The sequence below is a fragment of the Heterocephalus glaber genome, unplaced genomic scaffold, assembly GCF_053883595.1.
Source record: "Heterocephalus glaber isolate CG9 unplaced genomic scaffold, H.glaber_assembly_v1.0 deba00001442, whole genome shotgun sequence".
Lineage (NCBI taxonomy): Eukaryota > Metazoa > Chordata > Mammalia > Rodentia > Bathyergidae > Heterocephalus > Heterocephalus glaber.
This window is the reverse complement of record NW_028258296.1, coordinates 38,303,288-38,324,555: the sequence shown is the minus strand read 5'-3', so window position 1 is coordinate 38,324,555 and position 21,268 is coordinate 38,303,288. Positions and strand designations below refer to the sequence as shown.

Below are 21,268 nucleotides of genomic sequence, written 5' to 3'. Positions count from 1 at the left end.
TAGCTCATGGGCTTTGACCTCTGGGGTCCCTCCATGCCACCTCTATTCTTCTTTGCTGGTTAAAAAAATAATACAACTATTTTTTCGGATAAGGCAGTTCAGTGAGTCTGCTAGTTCCACGTCTGCCATACGAAGCAGATTTTTGCACAAGGATAAGGTTACGGCCGCCAGCCCAGGACTCCAGCGGTGCGGCCGATCAAACGCTGGCTTTCTCCCCTCCCCCTCCGACCAGCGAGAAGCTGAGTCGGGTGCAAGTGGACAAGTAGCTGTTTTTATTGAATACAGAAGCTCCTTGAAAACTCGTGCGCTCCCGGGCTCTCCTGCCATTCCTTTCATTCCCAAAGAGCAGGAGCCAAGCACGCGTCCCGCGCGTCGCCCTCCCATTGCTTCTCGGGGGCTTGGGCAGCAGAGGTGGGAGGAGAGGAGTGGGGAGACCGGGCGGGCTGGCCGGTGGGCTGGGCCTGCACGAGTCCGGCTCCAGGGCAGCGGCGAGGGGGGCGGGCTCGGGGCCCCGGGAGCGTGTGATTGGGTCGGACCCTCAGCCTGGGCGTCAGTTTCGCCGCCGGGGGGGGGGGGGGGGCGCGGGGCGGCGCGGGGCGGTAGGCGGAGGAGGGGGCGCGGGCCGCTCGTCCTGCCCACTGACGGCATGAAGCCTTTAGGGGTACGCCGTGCTCTCAGCTCTTTGCTGGAAGCCCCTCATCTGTCTTCAGTCTGAAGGCCGGGGCCGGCAGAGGACGGATCGGAGGGTCCCAGTCGGCGGGGACCAACAGAGAGGGAGAGGAGGGGGCGAGGGACAGACGGGAAGGAAGCAAACCATCAAACTGAAAAGAAAAAACCCTTTGACGTTTTACCTCCTCTCCCTCCCCAAATGGCTGTGTAGCAAACCTCGGCGATACCTGGGAAGGGACAAAGTTGGTCTGCGTTCGCAATTTCTTGGTTTGAGTTCACAGTCGTGAGGTGCTGGGCTTGGAGATGGAGTCGTGGTCCTCTAGATGGAAAATGAAACAGTGGCTCTGGGATTTCAGCTTAACAACCCTCGCATTGACTTTCCTCTTCCAAGCTAGAGAGGTCAGAGGAGGTAAGGAAAAAAAAAAGGATTTGGGGAGGTGGGAGATTGCCCTCGGTCTTCTCCTTTCTGCGCCCCTCCCCCTCCTTCCCCTCCCCCCTCATTCTTTTAAATAAAATCCAGATTGTAGCTGCCCCAGGTTGGAAGTGGAGACTGGAGAGAGACAGAGATGGATGTAGGCGGGACAATAATGGGAGAGGAGGTAGGTAGTAGGCAGGAAGATCTGTCAGGCACAGCCTGGTTGAAAATGCCCTTCCCTACTTGTCAGTCCCTTTAAAAAGAGGAAAAAAAATATTACCTTGAACAGAAGGGTGGTTATACAAATCTTTTGTTTGAAGTGAAGTCCTTAGACTGCCTTTTAAGCAAATCTTTTGGTTTCTTCAGGTTCTAACTGATGGGAATATCTTTTTAAGGGTGAGCTGAGGAGAAAATGTAGAGAAAGGGTATAAAATGAACCTTGATAAAGTTCTTTGTCTTCAACGAATTAAGAAACAGGCTGTTTTACTTTTTTGGGGATATAAGAGAAACCAGGGAAATGAATCTAGAAGATTGAGAACACCGTGTGTGTGTGTGTGTGTGTGTGTGTGTGTGTGTGTGTGTGTATGTGTGTGATTTTGAAGTGATTTTCCGTAGAAAACATTTCACAGATTATAAGGAATGAGTTCAAGACTGGGGGAACAGCTTTCCCTAAGTTTCAGTTCCTCCTTCTCTCTATGACCACCCCCCCCCCAACACACAGACACACTTCTTGCAGGTTGGACGTGCAGTTCTCTTGGAGAATGATGAAAGTCGCCAAGCAAAAGGGGTGGGGGCGGAGGAATAGGGGATTGGGGGAAGGGGACGGGGCGTGGGATGGGAGGAGAGAGGTAAGGAAAGTTTCTACGTGGCACCACCAAATATTCGATGACCAGACCTGCTCAGAAGACTGCAACCCTGTCAGTACCCAAGCAGGGAGAGCGACTTCTCTCCTCCCCTCTGCCCCCTCCCTCCCGGGCCCCCGCCCTTTCTCAGAAGGCTTCTGGCTGGAGCGGTCCGTTAGGTGCTGCAGACTCGGCTGGCAGGCGAAAGCCTTGAATCTGGGAGCCCAAGCCATTTAGAGTAGAAAGCAAACTTTGTCAGGAGCGTAGAGAGAAGCTGGGGAACTGGAAGGAAGGTGGAGGCAGGAGAAGGGAGAGGGGAAAAGAAGAAAAGTCAACCCCCAAACCTCAGGCTTTAGCAGAAACCTGAATCTGGCCCAGGGTCTAGATGCCAATTTCTGGGTTTTCCCCAGTGACAGCGCTCCCCGAGGCCAAACTCTGCCCCCAGGTCTGAGCCCTGTGGACTTCACCTTGCCGAGCAGTTTGGAGACGCTAGATTTTTAATCTTCTCTATGACATTTCCTGGTGAACACAGTACTCATGAGGACTATATTTAAATTTTGAAATGAGTTATTTTAATTATGGCGTTACACCGTTTTCTACATTTTCAAGGATAAATAAGAATCTTTGAAAGTAGAATGCATCAAAGTTTGTGTTTTCTCTTTGGTACCTGGTCTCCAAATGCATTGATCAGTTCTGTCAGCAGGTCTGCCCTCTGCTGGTCTTGAGTATTACTTGGAATTCAAGCGTCTGCGATAGTAAAGGAGGCCTCTTAAATCCCTCTAACCACAGTGATAGTGGAAAAGGAGAGTTGATCAAGGGGAAATGGACTACTAATTCTTTTCGAGCATGCTTCGCACACGTAGAGATGAATGTTATAACAGCAGCTATTTATTTAAAAGAAACAATAATTCTTCGGTGAAAATGGATAAATTATAAATTCAAGGAATACTATCCTGTACATTCACTGAGTGGTTTATTTAACTCAAGATATTGATCTTTGCCACATTTGCCCTTCTACTAAAGTTCTGACATCAGAAAAATAAATTTCTACACTTTAAGCTTAATTTTCTATTTTCAGTCTAGCTAACCTACTTGATATACTTTGAAACTGACAACACAGTACTGCAACAAATAAATGGTAGAAAAATAACTTCTTATTATAAAAAGCCAAGAAATTGGAGAAATGACAAAGTTATAAGGATCAGATGTTGTTAGGTTTCTGCTTGTCATTTCTGATGAAATGTCTTGGAAATTAATACTTTAGATATTCATATTGTGAAGTTTTGGCATTTGTTTTATCAAGGTGCTTGCTGTTAATTTTTTTGTGTGTGAGGCCACATGTTTATTTAAACCTATTCTTGTAGTTATTCCTGTCAACTAATGACTGTCAAAAAAGGAAATAATACTGTATTAATGCTTAAAAGCGGAACATTGGCTTCAAAAGCTGAATCATCAGATAGGGTAAAATAAACTCAGTATCCAGTTCTAAAACTAGCCTTTATACTTGTAGTTGAAGGAACGAGTAAGATTCTGTACAAGTTTCCAAACAAAGGTATTATATTCCAGCATCATAGTATGACAGTGATTTCTCTGAGGTGCAGTGGTATGGTTCAGTTGCTAAACTCAAAGATAATTTAAAACAGTCTATTTTTGTATAAAATCAGAACACTGAAGACTTAAAATGTTCTGCATGATAAAGTTAGACTCAAGTTTCTTGAAAGAGAATGGATTAAAGAAATTGATTTCTCATGGAGTCAATTATTTTACTTTGAAAATCCAAACTAACTTGGAAATCTTTAATGTACATATTAAAATTTTTTGATATGTACTATGATTTAGTATAAAAGGTTAGGTATTATTTTAATAAATACCCACATAGTTTAATAGTTACCTATGTTTTAACTCATTACTTTACTGAATTTATGTGTTGTGTTTGTGTGTGTGTGTGTGTGTTACTCTGTGACTTGTTATGGGTAGTACCTGGAATTTACCTGGAATTAATGATTTCTGTCAAGATACATGATTTTCTTTAAGAATTTTAAGTAATAGTGTAAGTAAGAGCTAGCTATAACCAAATACTAAGAAAGAAAAAGTCTAATTGAATTTTTTACCAATTAAAACGGTATTGGGCTTTTGGCAGTTCAACCAACACTGTGTCTTGGAAGTATGTTGATAAATTTTAGGAGGAATTTTTAGAGCTTGTCAGTAATTGGTAGTTAAACCTGAAGAAGTGTTATTTTGAGTGCCCGGGATCAGCAGGTGAAATGGTGCTGGCTTCCAGAATTATGCTCATCTTACCTTGCATAAAGATCAAATTTGTCCTTTGGTTATTTAATTAGAAATCAGCTAAAAGATCAGATATGCTTCTGGTAACAAATGCAGTATTTGGTGGGATTACTAGTATTGTATCTTCATTTTTAAAAATTCAAATTTGACCAAATTTGTAAATAGAATATCAGTAAAGCATAAGAGGTAACCTATGAGAAATTCCAAATAGTCTCAGTTTAGGTGGTAAATATATATTCAGTTAATAAAAAATACTTTCACCTGACTATGAATTTTAGTATTAAATTTATTAATATCTTAAAGTGATAATTTGGTTCATAATTAATATTTAAATGAGGAACTATTTATAAAAATTAGTATTTAAGAGATATCTATAATTTTCAACTAAATTTTGAAGTAATAAAATGAGAAACATATTTACATAGTGGGATTATGTACAATTTAATTAATTTTTAAGATCCTTTATTTCTCTGGATTTGTGATTAAAATAGAGCTACCTCATTGTTGTTTAAGTATAGTTATCCATAAAATACAACAAGGAAAATACTATTTCTTTTTGTATTTTGGGGATTCAATTTCTTTCAACAAAAAATGTGTACTTAGTCACTTTTCTAAAAATTTTGTTTTCTGAGATAAATTTCACTCTGGTTAATTTATCAAAACTCTGATTTATTTATCCTTGTCTATTAAATGATAAGAATTAAATTCAAGCTTGGTTGAGAGTGTCTTTGTAATACAAAGCTAAATTTTTCAGAGGAAGAAAAGGTATTTTCATGAGATTTCTTTCTTCAGAATTCTAGAGCCAGGAATTAGAGTAATGACAATCAGTCCTACCATCTCACTTTACTAACCAGGAAACTAACCAAGAACCTGTTAATTGAATACTCTTCTCATTAAAACATAAAAATGTTCTCATAATATTTAAGGTTTTTCTGAGTGAATAGAGCAAAGATCCATTCTAGTGATAAGAAATGCCTGTAAGTAATATAAGTCTGAGACTGGATGGAATAACCAAATTTTACCTAAAGGTACACGTGCTAAAGTTTAGATTAGTGAGATGGTTAAGTGAAAATATCTAATTTTTTAAAAATCAGATATGAAATAGTTATAGAATGTATTTAAAATTCCTCAATTTTCTAACTTCAGAGCAAGATAATTTTTTATCATTTACTCGGATATATTACAAATATACTTAAGTATGAAGTAAAATTATAAAGGATAAGAGTTTCTGAAATATTTTTTGTAAACATTTATTGCTAGATGAAGAATATAGTTTTTTATCATCTGCAAAGTTGTTAATGAAGTAACAGACCCAATTTTCAATTTTAAAGAAGCTAAGAAATTTATATGTATATAAACTTCTTATGAAGTTTTATGTTGTATAGACCTATATGTTTTTGTATTATTACTCCTAATGAGGAAAATAATGTCCAGTTTCTGATGATTTCATGTTAATTTTAATTGATTATATGATAAATTCATATATACTATATGACTTTTATTAATAAGTCAGAATATCATTATGATACTCTGATGTACTTGATATGTGTTAGCAATCCTTTTCCAAATACAGTCAGTGGTCAGCTTTAGAAAAAAATAAGAGAAGTGAGTAGTACAAATTCTAATTAATGATTGTGATTTGAATTGTTAGATCATCTAAAGTTACATAATAACTTTTACCTCAGAAATGGCCCATTAATTTATGAGAAGTACTCATTTTAAATGAACCGCCATGATACTCTGTTGTATTGTTGACAACTCTGACAAATTTTATTTTCACATGTGAAATTGTGAGGAAGTAAAGGAAGAATTCTATTTTATATATCAGTTTTATTTCTAGAAATTCTATGTTCAAGAGCTAGTACGGCTTCCAAATTAAGAGACATTCCATCTTTAAGGGAAAATCAGTATATGTCCTTATGGTCTGGAAGACAATATTGTAGAAATATTTATCATGAATTTTTATAATAAAGAATAATAATTTATATAAACATATATGGAATTTTATAAATAATGCAATATCTCCATAATGTTACATAATTTTTAATGATTATGTTTAAATATTTAAAAGCCAGAATTTTATTGGATCAAAAATATGCTTCTCTTCCCTCCTTACCTTTGGAGAAGTAATTAAGGGGCAGTTGGTGTAATCATTAGGAATTCAAGGCAGCTACAAAGTGGGGCCTGAGTGCTGGTCTGCATTTCTTCTTTTAATTCTTCACTTCCCTTATTTAATACTTGGGGAAATATGACCTGAGCTGGGAGTGGTGAGAGGAAACCAAACTTTTTTTTAACCATGGAAGTTCTGTTCTCCAGCACAGAAGAGAGAGGTATATACTGATATTATAAAAAGTCACTATGTTTCTTAAAATCTCTTGTTGAGTCCACTTTACATGCAGTTTTAGTATAGCTTTCAGCATACTCTAATGCTCTACCTAAATTCAGACTTTTTTCTCCTAATTTTTCTTTCAATTTAATTCAAAACTTATGATTTTTTCCACTTTAAACTGCTTCCTATACTAGAATGCATCTAAAAAATGTTTTTCCTTCTTTCAAAACCCTAATATGTTATTTTATAGCTAAGTGTCTTTTCTACTTTCAGTGTGTCAAGACAACATGAATAATGCTAGCTCGTAGAGAAGATGAAAGAGAATTTTAAAGTGATTTAGTGAGTAATATCTATTTATCAGTTGAAGTCTTTGGCCTACTACTGACTTGGCTAGTGGTTCTTTAGACATTGGCTGATCACCAGACCTACTGTTATCTGGTAAAATAAACTCTTTACTTGCTGCACATGGAATTAGAGACAGTGCTATTAATTAGGGAGAAAGAACTCAGAGAAAAGAAAGGTTATCATATTTCAGAGTAAGAGACCTGCTTAAATACAACTTGACAATTGAGAACCTAAACAAACCTGTGTAAAAGTGCTTTAGCACAATCAACTTTTACAATCCTCTCCAACCTTCTTTTTTTTCTTAAAAAGCATTTCTTTCTTATTTTAACCAAATTTAATTGCTCTTGAATGGCCTGGGACTGAACAGGCAAATGAAGGTCCCTATTCATAGAACTTGAGCTCATAGAGTATCAGTGGAAGCTTCCTTCCACTGTCTGACTGGTAAACTGACATCCGGGCTTAAAGCAATGAACCTTAGATTGTGTTCTGTGAGGTAGTTGGCTTTCCTTATTCACTTGGATTTTCATTTAGTACTTCCTGAAAGGATGACTGCAAAAAGACCAGGAGTTTTAATCCTTGACAAAGCCAATAAGAGTTCTAGCCCACTTTCATAGTTGGTGCTCTTAGGTAGTTCTGAAGAAGAACAAAATTCATTAAGAATTTATTAAAGTGGTGTCTTTGCTTATCCTTAGACCAGAGTCTAATAGTGGAGTACAATCCACTCCTGGCTGTCAATTTTCCATTTTCAATGATGATGAGTCCTCATAATACTTCAGTAGCTTTGAGGATAAAATTATTGTCCAAATGATTTAGTGTGACGTAGAGTGTTCTTCTGGATCCGGACCCTCTGGAGGTCCTATGACTAGGCTTTCTTAATTTCCCCAGTTCCACCGCCATTTGCCCTATACTTCAGCCATGTATTTTTCCTCTCTTGGGACTCTCTTCTTGGAATATCTGTTCCTTTCCTATCCATCCAGCCCACACTTTCTCATATTTATAACTCAGGATTAAAGTCAAATAGCATAGCTCTGGGAAACTTTCCCTCATATCTCCAGGGAGATATAATTGTGAGATCTAATACCAAATGCATGCTCACTGTGTACCAGAGTCTGTTATAAACTCTTTCATATAGAATCTCATTTCAGCCTGATAATTATACTAGAAGTAAACTGACATCAAAATACCTATTTTATTTATGAAGAAACTGAAAAATTGAGAAAGTAATGATCTTGCCTAAGGTAACAAGATAGATTCAGGATTCAGACATAGACAATCTCATTCCAGGACCCTCGGTTTAGACCATTTGTGCATGTTTACCTTTTTGGGGGGTATTCTAATGCTTCTTTCTACATAGTGCCCTAGACTTGACTTGTAATTACAGTGCCCTGGGGCTAAAGATGCACAAATCATGCCTCTGCACCACAGTATGTATATTGTCAGTTGTATGAACAGTTTGATTTCTCTCAAGAAAAATAACAAGAAGCCCCAATTCATTGTGATGTTATAATTCAGGTAGCTCTTCAGCCTACATTTAAGTTTAATGGAGGAAGCCATATCACTCCTGGCATTTTATGAAAAAACTAAAGCCTGAAAAGAGTTGGAGAATTTAAAGGGGAGTTGCTGGAACCCATCAAATATTACCTTGGTTCCTTTGAGTAAGTTCAGAGGAAGTAGACATGTATGTGTTGACTCTCAAAGTTTGTAGTCAGGGCTGACCTGGTTTCATTAAGAAAAAAGTCCACTAACAAGATAGTTGCTTGTTCTAATCAGAATCTATTTAAAAGAACATTGGGTCTTATTCTACTTTTGGTAGATTGTATGGTAGTTACATGTATGCTTATTACCTTCAGTACGGAAATGTCAGATTTTTATCCAAAAACTGTTTGGAACCTAATAAAATAGAAGAATGTAACTAAAATATACATGGCTGGCAAAAAATAAAATACTATCATTATTTTAAAAAATAATTTAAATGTCAGTTTTACCATAGAAATTATTGAGTAGGCAGTAACATCTAGTTATTATGCATAATTTGACATAGTCACAATATGTGCCATTAATTCATCAATAGACTGGAAATATTGCAACATGGTTAACTTAGAGTGGTGTGAAATGAAAGTTTGAGGACTTTTTTCTATACTTAGTCTCTAATAATAAATAAGTCACAATTTATTTCTATTTTTTTCATCTGGAAAACAATTTTCCATATTCTTTTCAGTGCTGCCTCTGGATATTTGCAGCTACTGACTGGTGATATTATTTCTAAGACTGATTTATTTGAGATAATCAAGTTATATTTCTGCTTTGACAATGGCATAAATCATCACTTCATTTACTTACTGATGAGCAGAAAGGGAATTTTAATCCAATAATACCAGTCTATAAAAATGTTAATTCAGAATACACCTATCACCTATTAATTTTTGAACTTTTCATCTATTTTATGCACTAATAGAGATTACTTGTCTGACTTTCCTTCATAACTACTAGAAACGATGGGCCATCTGCATATGATTATTATAACAAAATGATTCTTTCTATAGATATAGTATACTTATTACCTTATGTAGTACCATCTTCAAGAAGTTTAAAGTACAAGTGCTTAATAAAATTGATGTAGTAGTTTTATAATTGTTTTGGAAGACAGCTTTATATTCTGTTCCTCTCCATAGCATATTTTAGTTACACCAAAAGCACTAAGGTATCTTTATCTGTTCTCTTTAGTGTGTTCAAATGCCTAGAACTGAGCTATGTAATTGGTATATGATAAATCTTTGTTGAATGAAATGAGGTTGTTGGTTACAGCTCTAATGACTTATTCTTTAATAACCTAAGTACAAACCTTCATGTGATGATATAACGATGTACAATAATTACAGTCAGCATTTACAGAAGCATAATAAACTTATTTCTGCTGATATTATTGTGATTTCCTGAAAATATCAGGGTCTGGCTGCTTCAAAGCTAACCAGGGGCTTCACACTGAGGACTTTCCCACTTTGTTGTCCAGTGGATTTTTAATCAGGATTTAGATACTGTTTCCTATAGCAATACCTCTCCTCATGACTTTGCACAACATCCTAGAGCACACTGTATTCACCCCAAACTCAAATACTTATCAAGAATATCTTTGATTATGCAACAAAAGCATGAAATGCATCATCTACCTATGTAAGAAATACAGCATTTAGGGCTGGGGATCTAGCTCAGTGGTTCCACTGCCTGCCTCCCAAGTGCAAGGACTCAAGTTCGATCCCCGATATCAAAAAAAAAAAAAAAAAAGAAAAAGAAATACAGCATTTAGAAGCATATGTAGAGCATAACTGATGGCCAATAAAATATTATTTGAATAAATAGTAAAAAATTTCCCCTCAAGAGGATGAGGTGAATTTCCTGGTTTATTGTCATAATTATTTCCAGTTTCAACCATGGAGGTTTGGATTGGGTAGATTTTGAATGGCATCCCAGCAGAGGTACTTTCTAAAATTCCAAAGATAATTTTGATGGATAATCAAGGGTTTATAAATCTTATGAGTTGGGCAATAAATATATTTTTAAAAATGCAAATGTGCCTCGCTTGTATAATAAAACACTGCAAGTCAAATGGAAGGTAATTATTTCTCTGTGTAAATCCTCTGATTAACACAGTACTGTGAGACAGCAGCGGCTCAGAAGGAACTGAATTGAGCAGATCAGTTGGTTCCAATAGAGAGCACCTCCCTTTAACTATGCATATAATAAGTTAAATAGCAATGAGCATTGCTCTTCTCAACGTTAAGGTCAAATGGTTATACTGGAAATATAGTTTTAACTTTTAAATAAATAAATTAAAAAATAACCTTGAGACCGGGGATTTAGCTCAGTGGTTACACCGCCTGCCTCGCAAGTACAAGGTCCCGAGTTTGATCCCCAGTACCAAAATAAATAAATAAATAAATAATAACCTTGGCTATTTGTAAATAAGAAAAGGCAGTACTTTTCAATGATTCACTTTAACCTGGTTTTTGTTTTTACTTCATCATATTGAAATTTTGATGTTATTTCTGTTTTCAGTTTTCTATTACATACATTTTTATAGTTTTAAAAAGTTGAAGATTGAGCCCATGCAATAACTTTAGATATGAAATAACTGACTTCTCCATGCATAGCAAATGTATTAAGTGCTGCACATACAAAGACAATATGTCAGTCTCTGTTCTCATAGATTATGTGTGTTACTACAGAAGTGACAATGAAACACTAAATACTCAATCAGCAAATATGTATTAAAGGGCTATGGTATGTTTATGATAGTTTCTAAGGTTATTTATTCAATCATATATTCAGCAAGTATATGATAGAGGCTTAATATATGTTCAGGCTTGTTTCTGGGCAAGGTTAGTCATAATCTTGATTCATAGAATTTATGATGTGTTTGAGGAGACAGTAATCAATCAAATAGTCACAAGCAGATATGAAGCTACAGCAATGCTAGATGTTTTGAAGGAGAGGGGCATGGTTGTAGGAGAATACAAAAATAGATACTCAGTAAAGCCAAAGAAGGCTTTCCTGAGAAATAGCAATTGGGCACTGAATAATCAAATGAAGTAAGGAAGAGCGCGAGCATGTCAGGCAGTGATAGGAAAAGCGAAGAAAGAGCAAATAATACCACAAAGGACATGAAAAAGGAACTTGAAAAAACAATGTGGCTAGAGAAGACAAAAGGGATGTATAGTATGAGACACGTTAGGTGTGGATAGGGGACACACAACATCATATGGCCGTATTTTTCTGTGTAGCATGGAGTCACATGCCTAATTAAAAGGAGAGGCTGCTAAGTTGGCAAGTCAATGAATGCTTTGTATCTGCACATAGGTGGTGGTCCCAACATGCTACTTTTTGTCTCAACCATCCAACCTACCGGAAAGTCACCTGGGGTTCACAACAGTAATATATTTAAACCACACTTCATGTGGAGTTATAACTATCACAGATGGAAACTTGCAAATATTTAAATGAATAATATTATTTTGTAATAGGGAGTACAAAAAACAAATGTGTGTAGATATTTATAAAAATCTATTGTAAGACAGAGGCATAATTTGACATGTCTAAACCTTTTGATTGGCCCGTAATTATCCAAATTATAGCATCTTATAGAACATTCCATTTGTGATTGTTTTAATTTCTGAATATGAGCATTGAACTATAACCCCTAATTTGATTGAGAAGACAAAATGTTTACTTTAAGCATTTTTAAGTCATAAAGATTTCCTTCAAGGAAAATTATATCAATAGAGTTTTAAAATAGCTAATTAATTACAGGTCTGAATATCATTGCTATTAAGAGCTTAAATCTTTCTCCTCAACAATAGAATTGAATAGTTGACTACCTACTCACCCATTTTTGATTTTTTGTTTGTTTGTTTTGTTTTATTTTTTTGAGACAAGGTCTCTTTTTTTGTATATCCTTTTATTGGTACATTTTAGGTGTACAACATAATGACATTCATCATTGGAGATATGCACCTTTACATACTCTCTTGGTTCTTATTTTTCCCACTTTCCCTGCCCTCTCTTCAACCCCTCCATCCCTCCCTATTTACAAAGACTTTGTTTCCATTTTTTCGTTTTCTCATATTGATTCCATTCCCCTCTTTCCTTTCCCCAAGGTCTCTTTTTGTAGTTCTGGCTGGGTTTGAACTCAGTATGTAACCCAGGCTGGTCTGCAACTCTCAGTGATCCTCCTACCACAGCCTCCCGTGTGCTGGGATTACAGGGGTGTGTCACCACACCCAGCTTACTACTCACACATCTTTGGCCTTTCAGTCATCGCAATATCCAAACAACAGCAGGACTGTTCTCCTGGAGGCTGTTTCCTTTCACAGTGTTCTCAATCTCAGTTCATGGCAACACAGTCTATCATGATCTTCAAGCCAGACAACCGGGACAGAGCTTTGTCTCCTGTTCTCTTATAGCTCATCTCTTCCTTGAGCAACTCCTGTCTGCTCAAGCTTCAGAACATATTCAGAATCTGACATCGTACTTCACCTCTCCGTCCAAGAAAGCAATGTTTCATATCAGTAAGATTGGAAGTGCTTCCTCACTGCTATATAATTCTGCTCTATTGCCCTGCTAGTCTTTCTCAACATAGCAGCCACAGTGGTCTGAAAAATAAGTTGAATCAGAAGTCTGTATTCTTTCCTTTCATTTTTGCTATGACCCTAAAACTGCTTGGAAAACAAGTCACTAAAAAAAGTTGGTTCACATCACCTTTCTTCCTTTAATCTTCCAATGATTTTCTATCATCATAAAATCCAGTCTCAGTGGAGATTTCACAAATCTCACATAGTCAGCTTCTATATACTCTCACTCTTTTCTCACGTCATCTCTTATAACCTTATTCTCATTGTGGACCCATTTTGTCTCTGCGTTTCCTAAAAAAATTTTGAGCCAACACTTGTCTCAAGTTCTTTGCACTTGTCCCTTTTGGTTAGAATCCTATTCTGCAAAAATGCCAGTGAAGAGGAGCCTCTTATGACTTTCCAGATTTTATCCAGATATCATTTACTTTTTGAAGGCTTTCCTATCTTTCTTATTCAGTATCACAATTTATGGCTCTGCCACCTGTTCTGTAATCTTTTTTGTTTTGTTTTGTTTTTTGAGATAGGGTCTTTCTCCATAGTTCAGGCTAAACTTGAATTCACTGTGTAGCCCAGGCCAGCCTCGAACTTGTGGCAATCCTCCTGCCTCAGCTTCCAGAGTGCCCTATTTTGAAATTGAAACTTGATATATTTTTCTTCCTAGTACTCATTAGGTGTTTATCATGTATAAAAGTAGTGATGAATTTAAAATAATGGTAGGAATTATGTTTTAATATTTTATATAAATGTAGAGTTAGATAATTTTGGACTATAAATATTGCCTTACATTACTTGGACTTTCCCATGTTAGCAGAATCTAGGCTACACGTATATAATAATTACCATAGCTTTTTATTTTACTAATTTACACATAATTGCTATCACAGACAAATTCCACAGAAAGATCTTTCTTAGTTGATGATCACTTGGCATTGTGGAAATTTTAGTGAGAGTTTGTACTTTGTTTCACTGCTGTAAGGTGATAGTTACCTAGAGGACTTACAGGAGATATTTCCAGCTAAAGAACCTGAAAACAATGACAGATAAGATATCATCAAGATTTGTATTTACACATGCACATATTCAAAGTAAATGCCTTTGTTGTTCTTAAACAAGGCTAAATTTACAATCTTGCATTTTTTATATTTCTCTCAATAATTGGGGAGGTTAAAATTAGACTAGTAAACAGTTGATAATTGGATGTAAATACAATTAATTTTGATGCAGCCACACTTTTTCATTAGTTCTACTTCAGAATACCACACTATGTATTTATTCTTTACCCTTCAAGTGTGAGTTTCAGTGTGCAGTTGTTTTCTTAAATTGCTATTTTCCATGAAGTTGTAAGATAGTAAATTTATATTTTATCATTTGCTTTCTGTTTTCTGAAAAGTCATACAAATAGTGTTGCCAAGTACTTAGTTTAATGAAATTCATTATAAAATTCCTAAAACTCAATGTTACCAGTTTATATTGTCTTTATCCATGTTATTCTCAATTTGATACTATTCATTGAATATCAGATACTGTTTTTTATGATAATCAAAATCTGGAAGTTTGAGGCACTTATATTTATTTCATTTGTATTATGTGTGTGGGGGAGTATATTAAAGAAACATATTATTATTATTAAAGGGAAGAGTATTTAATGTAGACTATAAAACTAGGATTTCTTATGTAATCTAATAATTTACTAATGTATTTAAGTAGTTCATTTCTCCCACTTTGTTCTATTTCAGCTACAGAGATTAGATTACAAAATAAAAATTAAAGTCTGATAATTTCAGCTAAGAAGAGCTTTTATTAGGATACAGGAAACATGATTTTATGAAATTATTTGGACCATAAAGCCATTTAAATTTGAATTTACATACTTTAAAAAATATGCCATAGTTTAGGTCAATAAGCTTTTATTTCTAATACTTCACATTGGTTTATAGTACACAGGTGATACATAAAATACATACACTCAAAATAAGTGAAACAATAGTCTCAGAGAACATGCTGTATCAGAACTATAAACCTTTTAATAAATAACTTACTTCAGATTTACTATGTGTGAGCTATAATTACATTAATTTCTATGCAATGCAAAGAAAACTAAAAGAGGAAACTGCTAATGAAATTGGTATATTAATGTCAAGTTGTGATAGAAGGTGGTACTGGAGTTTTAAACATGAAAATATAGATGTGAGACCAAGCTACAACCACAGTATATGCTTCCTAAATTCTAAAATACCCTTTGGGATTATATGTATCTGGAATAATATATGAGCATGCTGGAGAACTTGCTAAGCAGTACACAATTTGTATGGATAACATGTAATGAACATTTAGAGATAATAAACTGTACTGTACTGGCTCAACTGCAAACAGCTTTCCCAAGATAAAGAAAACAGATAATAGGAATGGACTTAATTACATTGCTGAGGAAATGTGTATGGTATTTGCTAGACCTATTAGGAATGTTTGGAAACATTTTAATTTTTAGGGAATAATTTTAGATATTTTTATTGAATATTTACTTTAGTCTCAAATATTGAATTTCCTTATCACATTTAATTCTAAAAATGAGGGTGAGTTAAAGGAACAAATTCTTAGAGGTCTAAATAGCCTACTTCAAATCATACAGCTAATAAATAGTGAGCTTGGCTAGAAGTTGGGCACTTTACACTGTACCGACTGAGTTACTTGTTGTTGTCCATATTCTGGTCAGGTCCTAAATTATAGATTCTTTATTAAGAATTATAATGATTTTAAATATTTACATATAATCCTGGTAGTACGTTAGTTATAATAGTCACTTCTCTTTCTTTGTCAGTCCTGGGTCTCACTATCACATACATAGTAACAGTCTTGTTTTTTTGATACTCAGCTGAAGAAGCAAAAATTTTTGTGACTATGTTTAAATGGTTTAGAATTCTTTGTTTTTTAAAAAAATTTTGTTTCTTTACATGATTTGGTTCATTTATGGTCCTTGATGGAAGGTACAGATATGTGAATCTCCAGAAGGAGGGAAAGCAATAAATTATAAAGGCCATCTGTGTTTTTCCCATACCTGAATTTTGGTTCAGGTGAAAATGACCAAATTTGAAATCTGTTTAAGTTGCTGTTAAAGATCACTTCCAATCTTCTTCCTTTCCCTTCTCACATTGGTGGGTTACTTCAATTTAGAGACAGAGTGTAGCTACTCATTCATTCATTTATTCATTCACTTATTCATTCATTCAATGTATTTCTATTGATTATTGCTTGTGCTTCAGTGGCTATGCCTTGATAATACAACAGTGAACAACAATAGCATTAACAATATGCCAGAGCAGGCAAATACAAGAAATCACATGAGAGGGTGACAGAGAGAAAGAGCAGGAGAGAGAGGGAGAGGGAGAGGGAGAGGGAGGGGGTGGGGAGGGGGAGGGGGAGGGGGAGAGAGAGAGACAGAGAAAGAAAGGAGAGGAATTAGTTTATATAACAGGAGAAATAATACCATGATTTATAGGACGTAAGAAACTATAGCCTAAAGTAGCAAACAAAATAGTGTAGGGTTACCCAAGGGTAATATAGGGCACCAAGGAAGGGTTACACAACCCACCTGGAAGGAATAAGTTAAGATTTCCTGGAGAATGTCATGATTAGGTTTAGACCAAAGGGCTAGGTCTGAATCTACCAGATTCCATACCTGGGTGCACATTAGATTCTCTCGGAAACTTTTAAGATTTGTGGATGCCTGGGCTATTTCAGTCATTTCAGTTTATTAGTTCTGGAGTGGGACCCAGGAATCTATATGCTTTAAAAGCTCTCCAAGGATTCTCATGACAGGGTAGAAAAATCAGTCAAATACCCTTAGTCAATTGAGGAAGAATGCGGAAAAAATCCGTGAATAAATCAAGGTCCATTTTAGAAACTGAAAAATATTTATTCCACCTGGTGCAATACATTTAGGGATGGGTGAGTGAATAGATGTCATGTAGCAAAATTTCTAAACTCTATGTCCTTTCTGTTGTGTCCTATGGACCTCACAATGGTTCATTTCGAATTTGTGGCAGTGAAACTATGACACAGAGATGATATGTCTCCAGGTCTTCCTGCATTTATTAGCTTGGAGCATCCAGGGAGAATCTGGGCTGCTTAATTTGTGGAATGTTGATATCTTGTTGGGTAATCATGACTGCTTTAATTTCCCCAAACTCTGTGCTCTGTTGTATCTGTGCTGTCATACTTGCGATTTTTTTTCCCCTGCTCTTCAGTATGGAATTTAATTCATCCTTCATGACTAATCTCAATAGATTACATAATCAATAGTTTAGCATCTGTAGGCCACACAGACTCCCTCTACCATAGCTATGCAACTCTTTTTAGTACAAAGATAGCTATGTATTATAAGTGAATGGGTGTGGTCAAGTTATAAGAAACACCTCATTTATGAATGCTGAAATTTAAGTTTCAAATAGTTTTGATGTCTCACAAAATAATTTTCTTTTGACTTTTCAACCATCTGAAATGTAAAAGTAATTTTATCTAGTGTTCCATATAAAAACAGTAAAAAGGACTTAACCTGTATGTACAATTTTTCTGAGCCACCATGCTCAGCCACTGTTACAAATACTTAAACTGTTTTGGCAAAGACTTAGAGATAAATCATTTTATTTTTCTCATTTTAGAGATGTGGGAGCTGAGATGCAGAGCAGTGAAGTAATATACCCAAACTCCACAGGTGCTAAGTGGCAGGGTTAGAATTCAGAAGCAGCCTGACTTTTTCCAACACTATGTAATGTTGCTGTTTACTTCTTGTCATGAGAGTGTGTGAAGAAACTTAGAGGAGAAAGTAGAGGAAAAAGTATCAGAGTACTATAAAATGTTGGTCAGTAATTCACGTAGATGCTGAAGGCAACAGGAAGGAAAGAATTAGAGACTTGGGATCAAACTCATGATGAGAATACAATGGAAAGGACACATTGGGGCCTCAACAACTTTTGTTTCGTGACTAGAAAATCCTGTGAACTCCAGAGGTAGTTTCCTATACATTTTTATGCATTTCACATGCAACTAACATTCAGATTTCATATTCTGTGATATGTGTGTTTGTGTGTTGTATATACCTCTCCTCTCAAGTTTGAGAAAACATGCAAGTATAGGTAAAAAATTAAATGATTAAAACCAAGTGTTCAAGGTGCTATGCAGAGGTTAGCACACCTAACCCAGCTTTAGGAAGCAGGGGATGTCTTCAGGAGGAGGTAACATATCAGTCCTACTTGTTTTTCAAGAGAGGTAAAGTAAGTGTTTCAGATAGGAGCCATACAGTTTATAAAGGCCCCAAGTCAGACAAAGGACAGTAGGTTTCTGGAAAGCCTGAATTCAGTGTGGTAGAGCACTGAGTGAGAAAGGAATTAGTGGATAAGGAGAGATAAGAACCACCATGCATTGGTGGTTAAACTGGGAGAATAAGTGAGTGTGTCCAGATCATCAAGATTTTACATGTAAGGAATGTGGAATGTGAACAACATCTGGAAGTCAGTGGGGTTCTCTGAAGGAATTCAAGCAGCATAGCAACTTGAAACATGGATTTTTGGAAGCTCAGGAAAGCTATAGTATGCAGGTTGATGGAAAAAGACATGTAAGTCAGCTGAATGGTGTTAGTCAGCTTTCCATTGCTATGACAAAATCCTAAGAAAATCAGTTTAGAAGCAGGAAACATTCATTTTGGTTGATGGTTTCAGTTTATGATCTGTTGCCTCCATTTTTTTAGGTCCCTGATGAATCAGCTTATCAAGGCAGGAAGCGAGTTGTGTAGCAAAGCTGCTCATTTTACAGAAGCTGGTAGCAAAGAGAGAGGAAGGAGCTGGGATCAGGGGTACCCCTCCTGTCATCTAACTTACTCCGCTAATCCCCATCTCTTAAAGGTGCCACCAACTCTCAGTGGCACCACAGACTGGGGATCCAGTCTTCAACACATGGATCTTTAGACAATATTCAAGTCCAAACTATACAAAATAGCTTTTGAAGTAGGGTATTGGACTTCAGTGTCCTAGTCTACCATTTAAATAAGCTTATAGGTCTGCAATAAAATCAGAAAAAATAAATTATTGTACAAAATATTGTAATGAATTAGAATATGTGAAATGCTTAAACATAATCTGCAATACCAATTCAAAAGAGAAAAAATTAAAATATTAAGGGCATTAAAGAATTGCTTTGAGAGCCGGGGATTTAGCTCAGTGGCACAGCACCTGCCTTGCAAGTACAAGGTCCTGAGTTTGATCCCTGGTATCCACCCCCCGCCCACAAAAAAAAAATTGCTTTGAATATTGGAATTTTTTTATTCATTAAGTTTATTGGTACATTTTAGATATACAATATGATGACATTCATCATTGGGAATTTGTACTTTTACATGGTATATCTTGGTTCTTATTTTGATAAATTATTGCTTTTAATATTTAAATAGAGCTAACAAAATATGAAGAATAGCTTTCCTATATATGTGCATGAAACATAAATCCTTCTGTTTCTGGGACAAAAATACCTTCCTTATACCTGCAACTTAAAGGAGGAAAGTTTTACTTTGACTTACAGTTTCAGTCAATTCAATCCATGGTTGGCTGGCTCCAGGGCAGAAACAGCATAGCAGAAGGGCATAGTAAAGGAAAGTTGTTCAGTGCATCAGAGGCCAGAAGCAGAGGGTGAAGAGGAGCCAGGGACAAGAACATACCCTTCCAAGTGCCTCACCACCCCACATATTCACCCTCTTCTTCTGACTAGGCCTCGTCTCTGAATAGCACAGTTAGCTACTGAACTCATCAATGGGAGAATACACTGATGAATATAGCTTCCCCACCGTCCAATCACCTTATAAACTCATGAGACTTTTGGAGGTAATTTTAAAGCTAACTTATTACAGGAAAGTTTATTTAACTGCTGTATTATGAGGGTTATAAATCAAGTAACTGAATTCCAAATGGCTTCCTTTATTTAGTTTGCTTGAAAAAACCCTTTAATTTTGATTAACTAAATTTTACTTTTTTGATTTGATTTATATGATTTTTTAGAAAAAAAGAAAACAAAGCCATTTAAGAAAAAGAAAATGAAGCCATTATTATATGTGCCTATTTTTTACTGTCTTTTTGAGGAGTGAATTTTGATTTCCTCTCATGTGTCATTACAAAGAACTTTGTCAAACTTTAAAAAAGAGACCCCTTATCTTGAATCTTGTACAAAGTGTGTATTTTTTAAAATCACATTCATTTTTCAGTAGAAAGGAACAAATGTGACAGAGCCTGTGCTCCTGGAAAAGGTCATTGTGTTAAAAAATACTATAGAGAAATAGAAATTTCTGGCCCACTGTGTGTTATAAGCCCAGCTTTGACCATGCCATGGGACCTTGGAACTTTACTAACTGACCACGACCCATGTGCTGCCTTTTGTTTCTTTTCTAAATTACAAACTTTGGGCTCTGTTCACATCTATCCTGCAGTCTTATTCAGCTTATTTTGAGAAAAGCTTTTCAAAAAGATAAAATAAGCAAATAAGATGCTACGTTTTCTTCAGTAACATTTTCCTTCAGAGTAATTTATATCCTGAAACATGATTGAATTTGATTTAAAATAAATATCAACCTCAGGAATCAATTAACTGGATCAAAATAATTTTAGACTAATATGTATGTTTCAAGCTTTTGCAGAGGTTTTATGTTTGGTATATAACAGTGAGGGTGGTGAAGTTGGAAAAAAAGCATAGCCTTAGGATTTCCACAGAATTTAGGAGTATCCTTAGCTTGCTCTTTGATTCTCAATTTTCTCATCTGAAGACTTGAGATAAGAGGATATGATCTCTGAGAATTAATGCCTCTAAGGAACTTAATCTAGTAACTGGAATACATTAGTCTCTCTGGATATAGAATTTACTATAATGTTATTTTCTTAGTTTTATAAGACAAAATAAGCCAATAACAATGGTCAGGTACCCTACTGATCTAAAAAAAAAAAAAAATGACCGGGCCAGGGATTTAGCTCAGTGGTTCCGGCGCCTGCCTCGCAAGCGAAAGGTCCTGAGTTTGATCTCCGGTACCTAAATAAATAAATAAATAAATAAATGACCTTTGAAAAAAAATTAAAAAATAAAAATGACCTTTGTAATCAAGTCTAGTAAAAAAAGTATTATTCTCTTTAAAATATTCTAAGACTGAACTATACAGACTATCATATTTGATACAATCCTTTTAAAGTATCTGATTTCCATAAATATTTTTTTCTTTTTAATAATT

The 21,268-nt window shown here is 35.8% G+C and overlaps 1 protein-coding gene across 6 annotated transcripts in view; it reads left to right on the top strand.

Annotated features, from left to right (window-relative positions):
• Window positions 1-21,268, top strand: part of Col11a1 (collagen type XI alpha 1 chain) — a 702,155-nt gene that overhangs the window by 501,539 nt on the left and 179,348 nt on the right. The window contains exons 1-2 of one of the 6 annotated variants that reach the window (XM_004869148.4): window positions 250-411; window positions 881-1,078. The exons of 4 other annotated variants lie outside the window; for them this stretch is intronic. In XM_004869148.4, coding sequence (XP_004869205.1) covers window positions 973-1,078 — 106 coding nt within the window. In that variant the 5' untranslated portion in view covers window positions 250-411; window positions 881-972. Of the gene's footprint in view, window positions 1-249; window positions 412-880; window positions 1,079-21,268 lie in introns of those variants that run through there. One more of the 6 variants, XM_087212687.1, reaches the window with a different exon arrangement.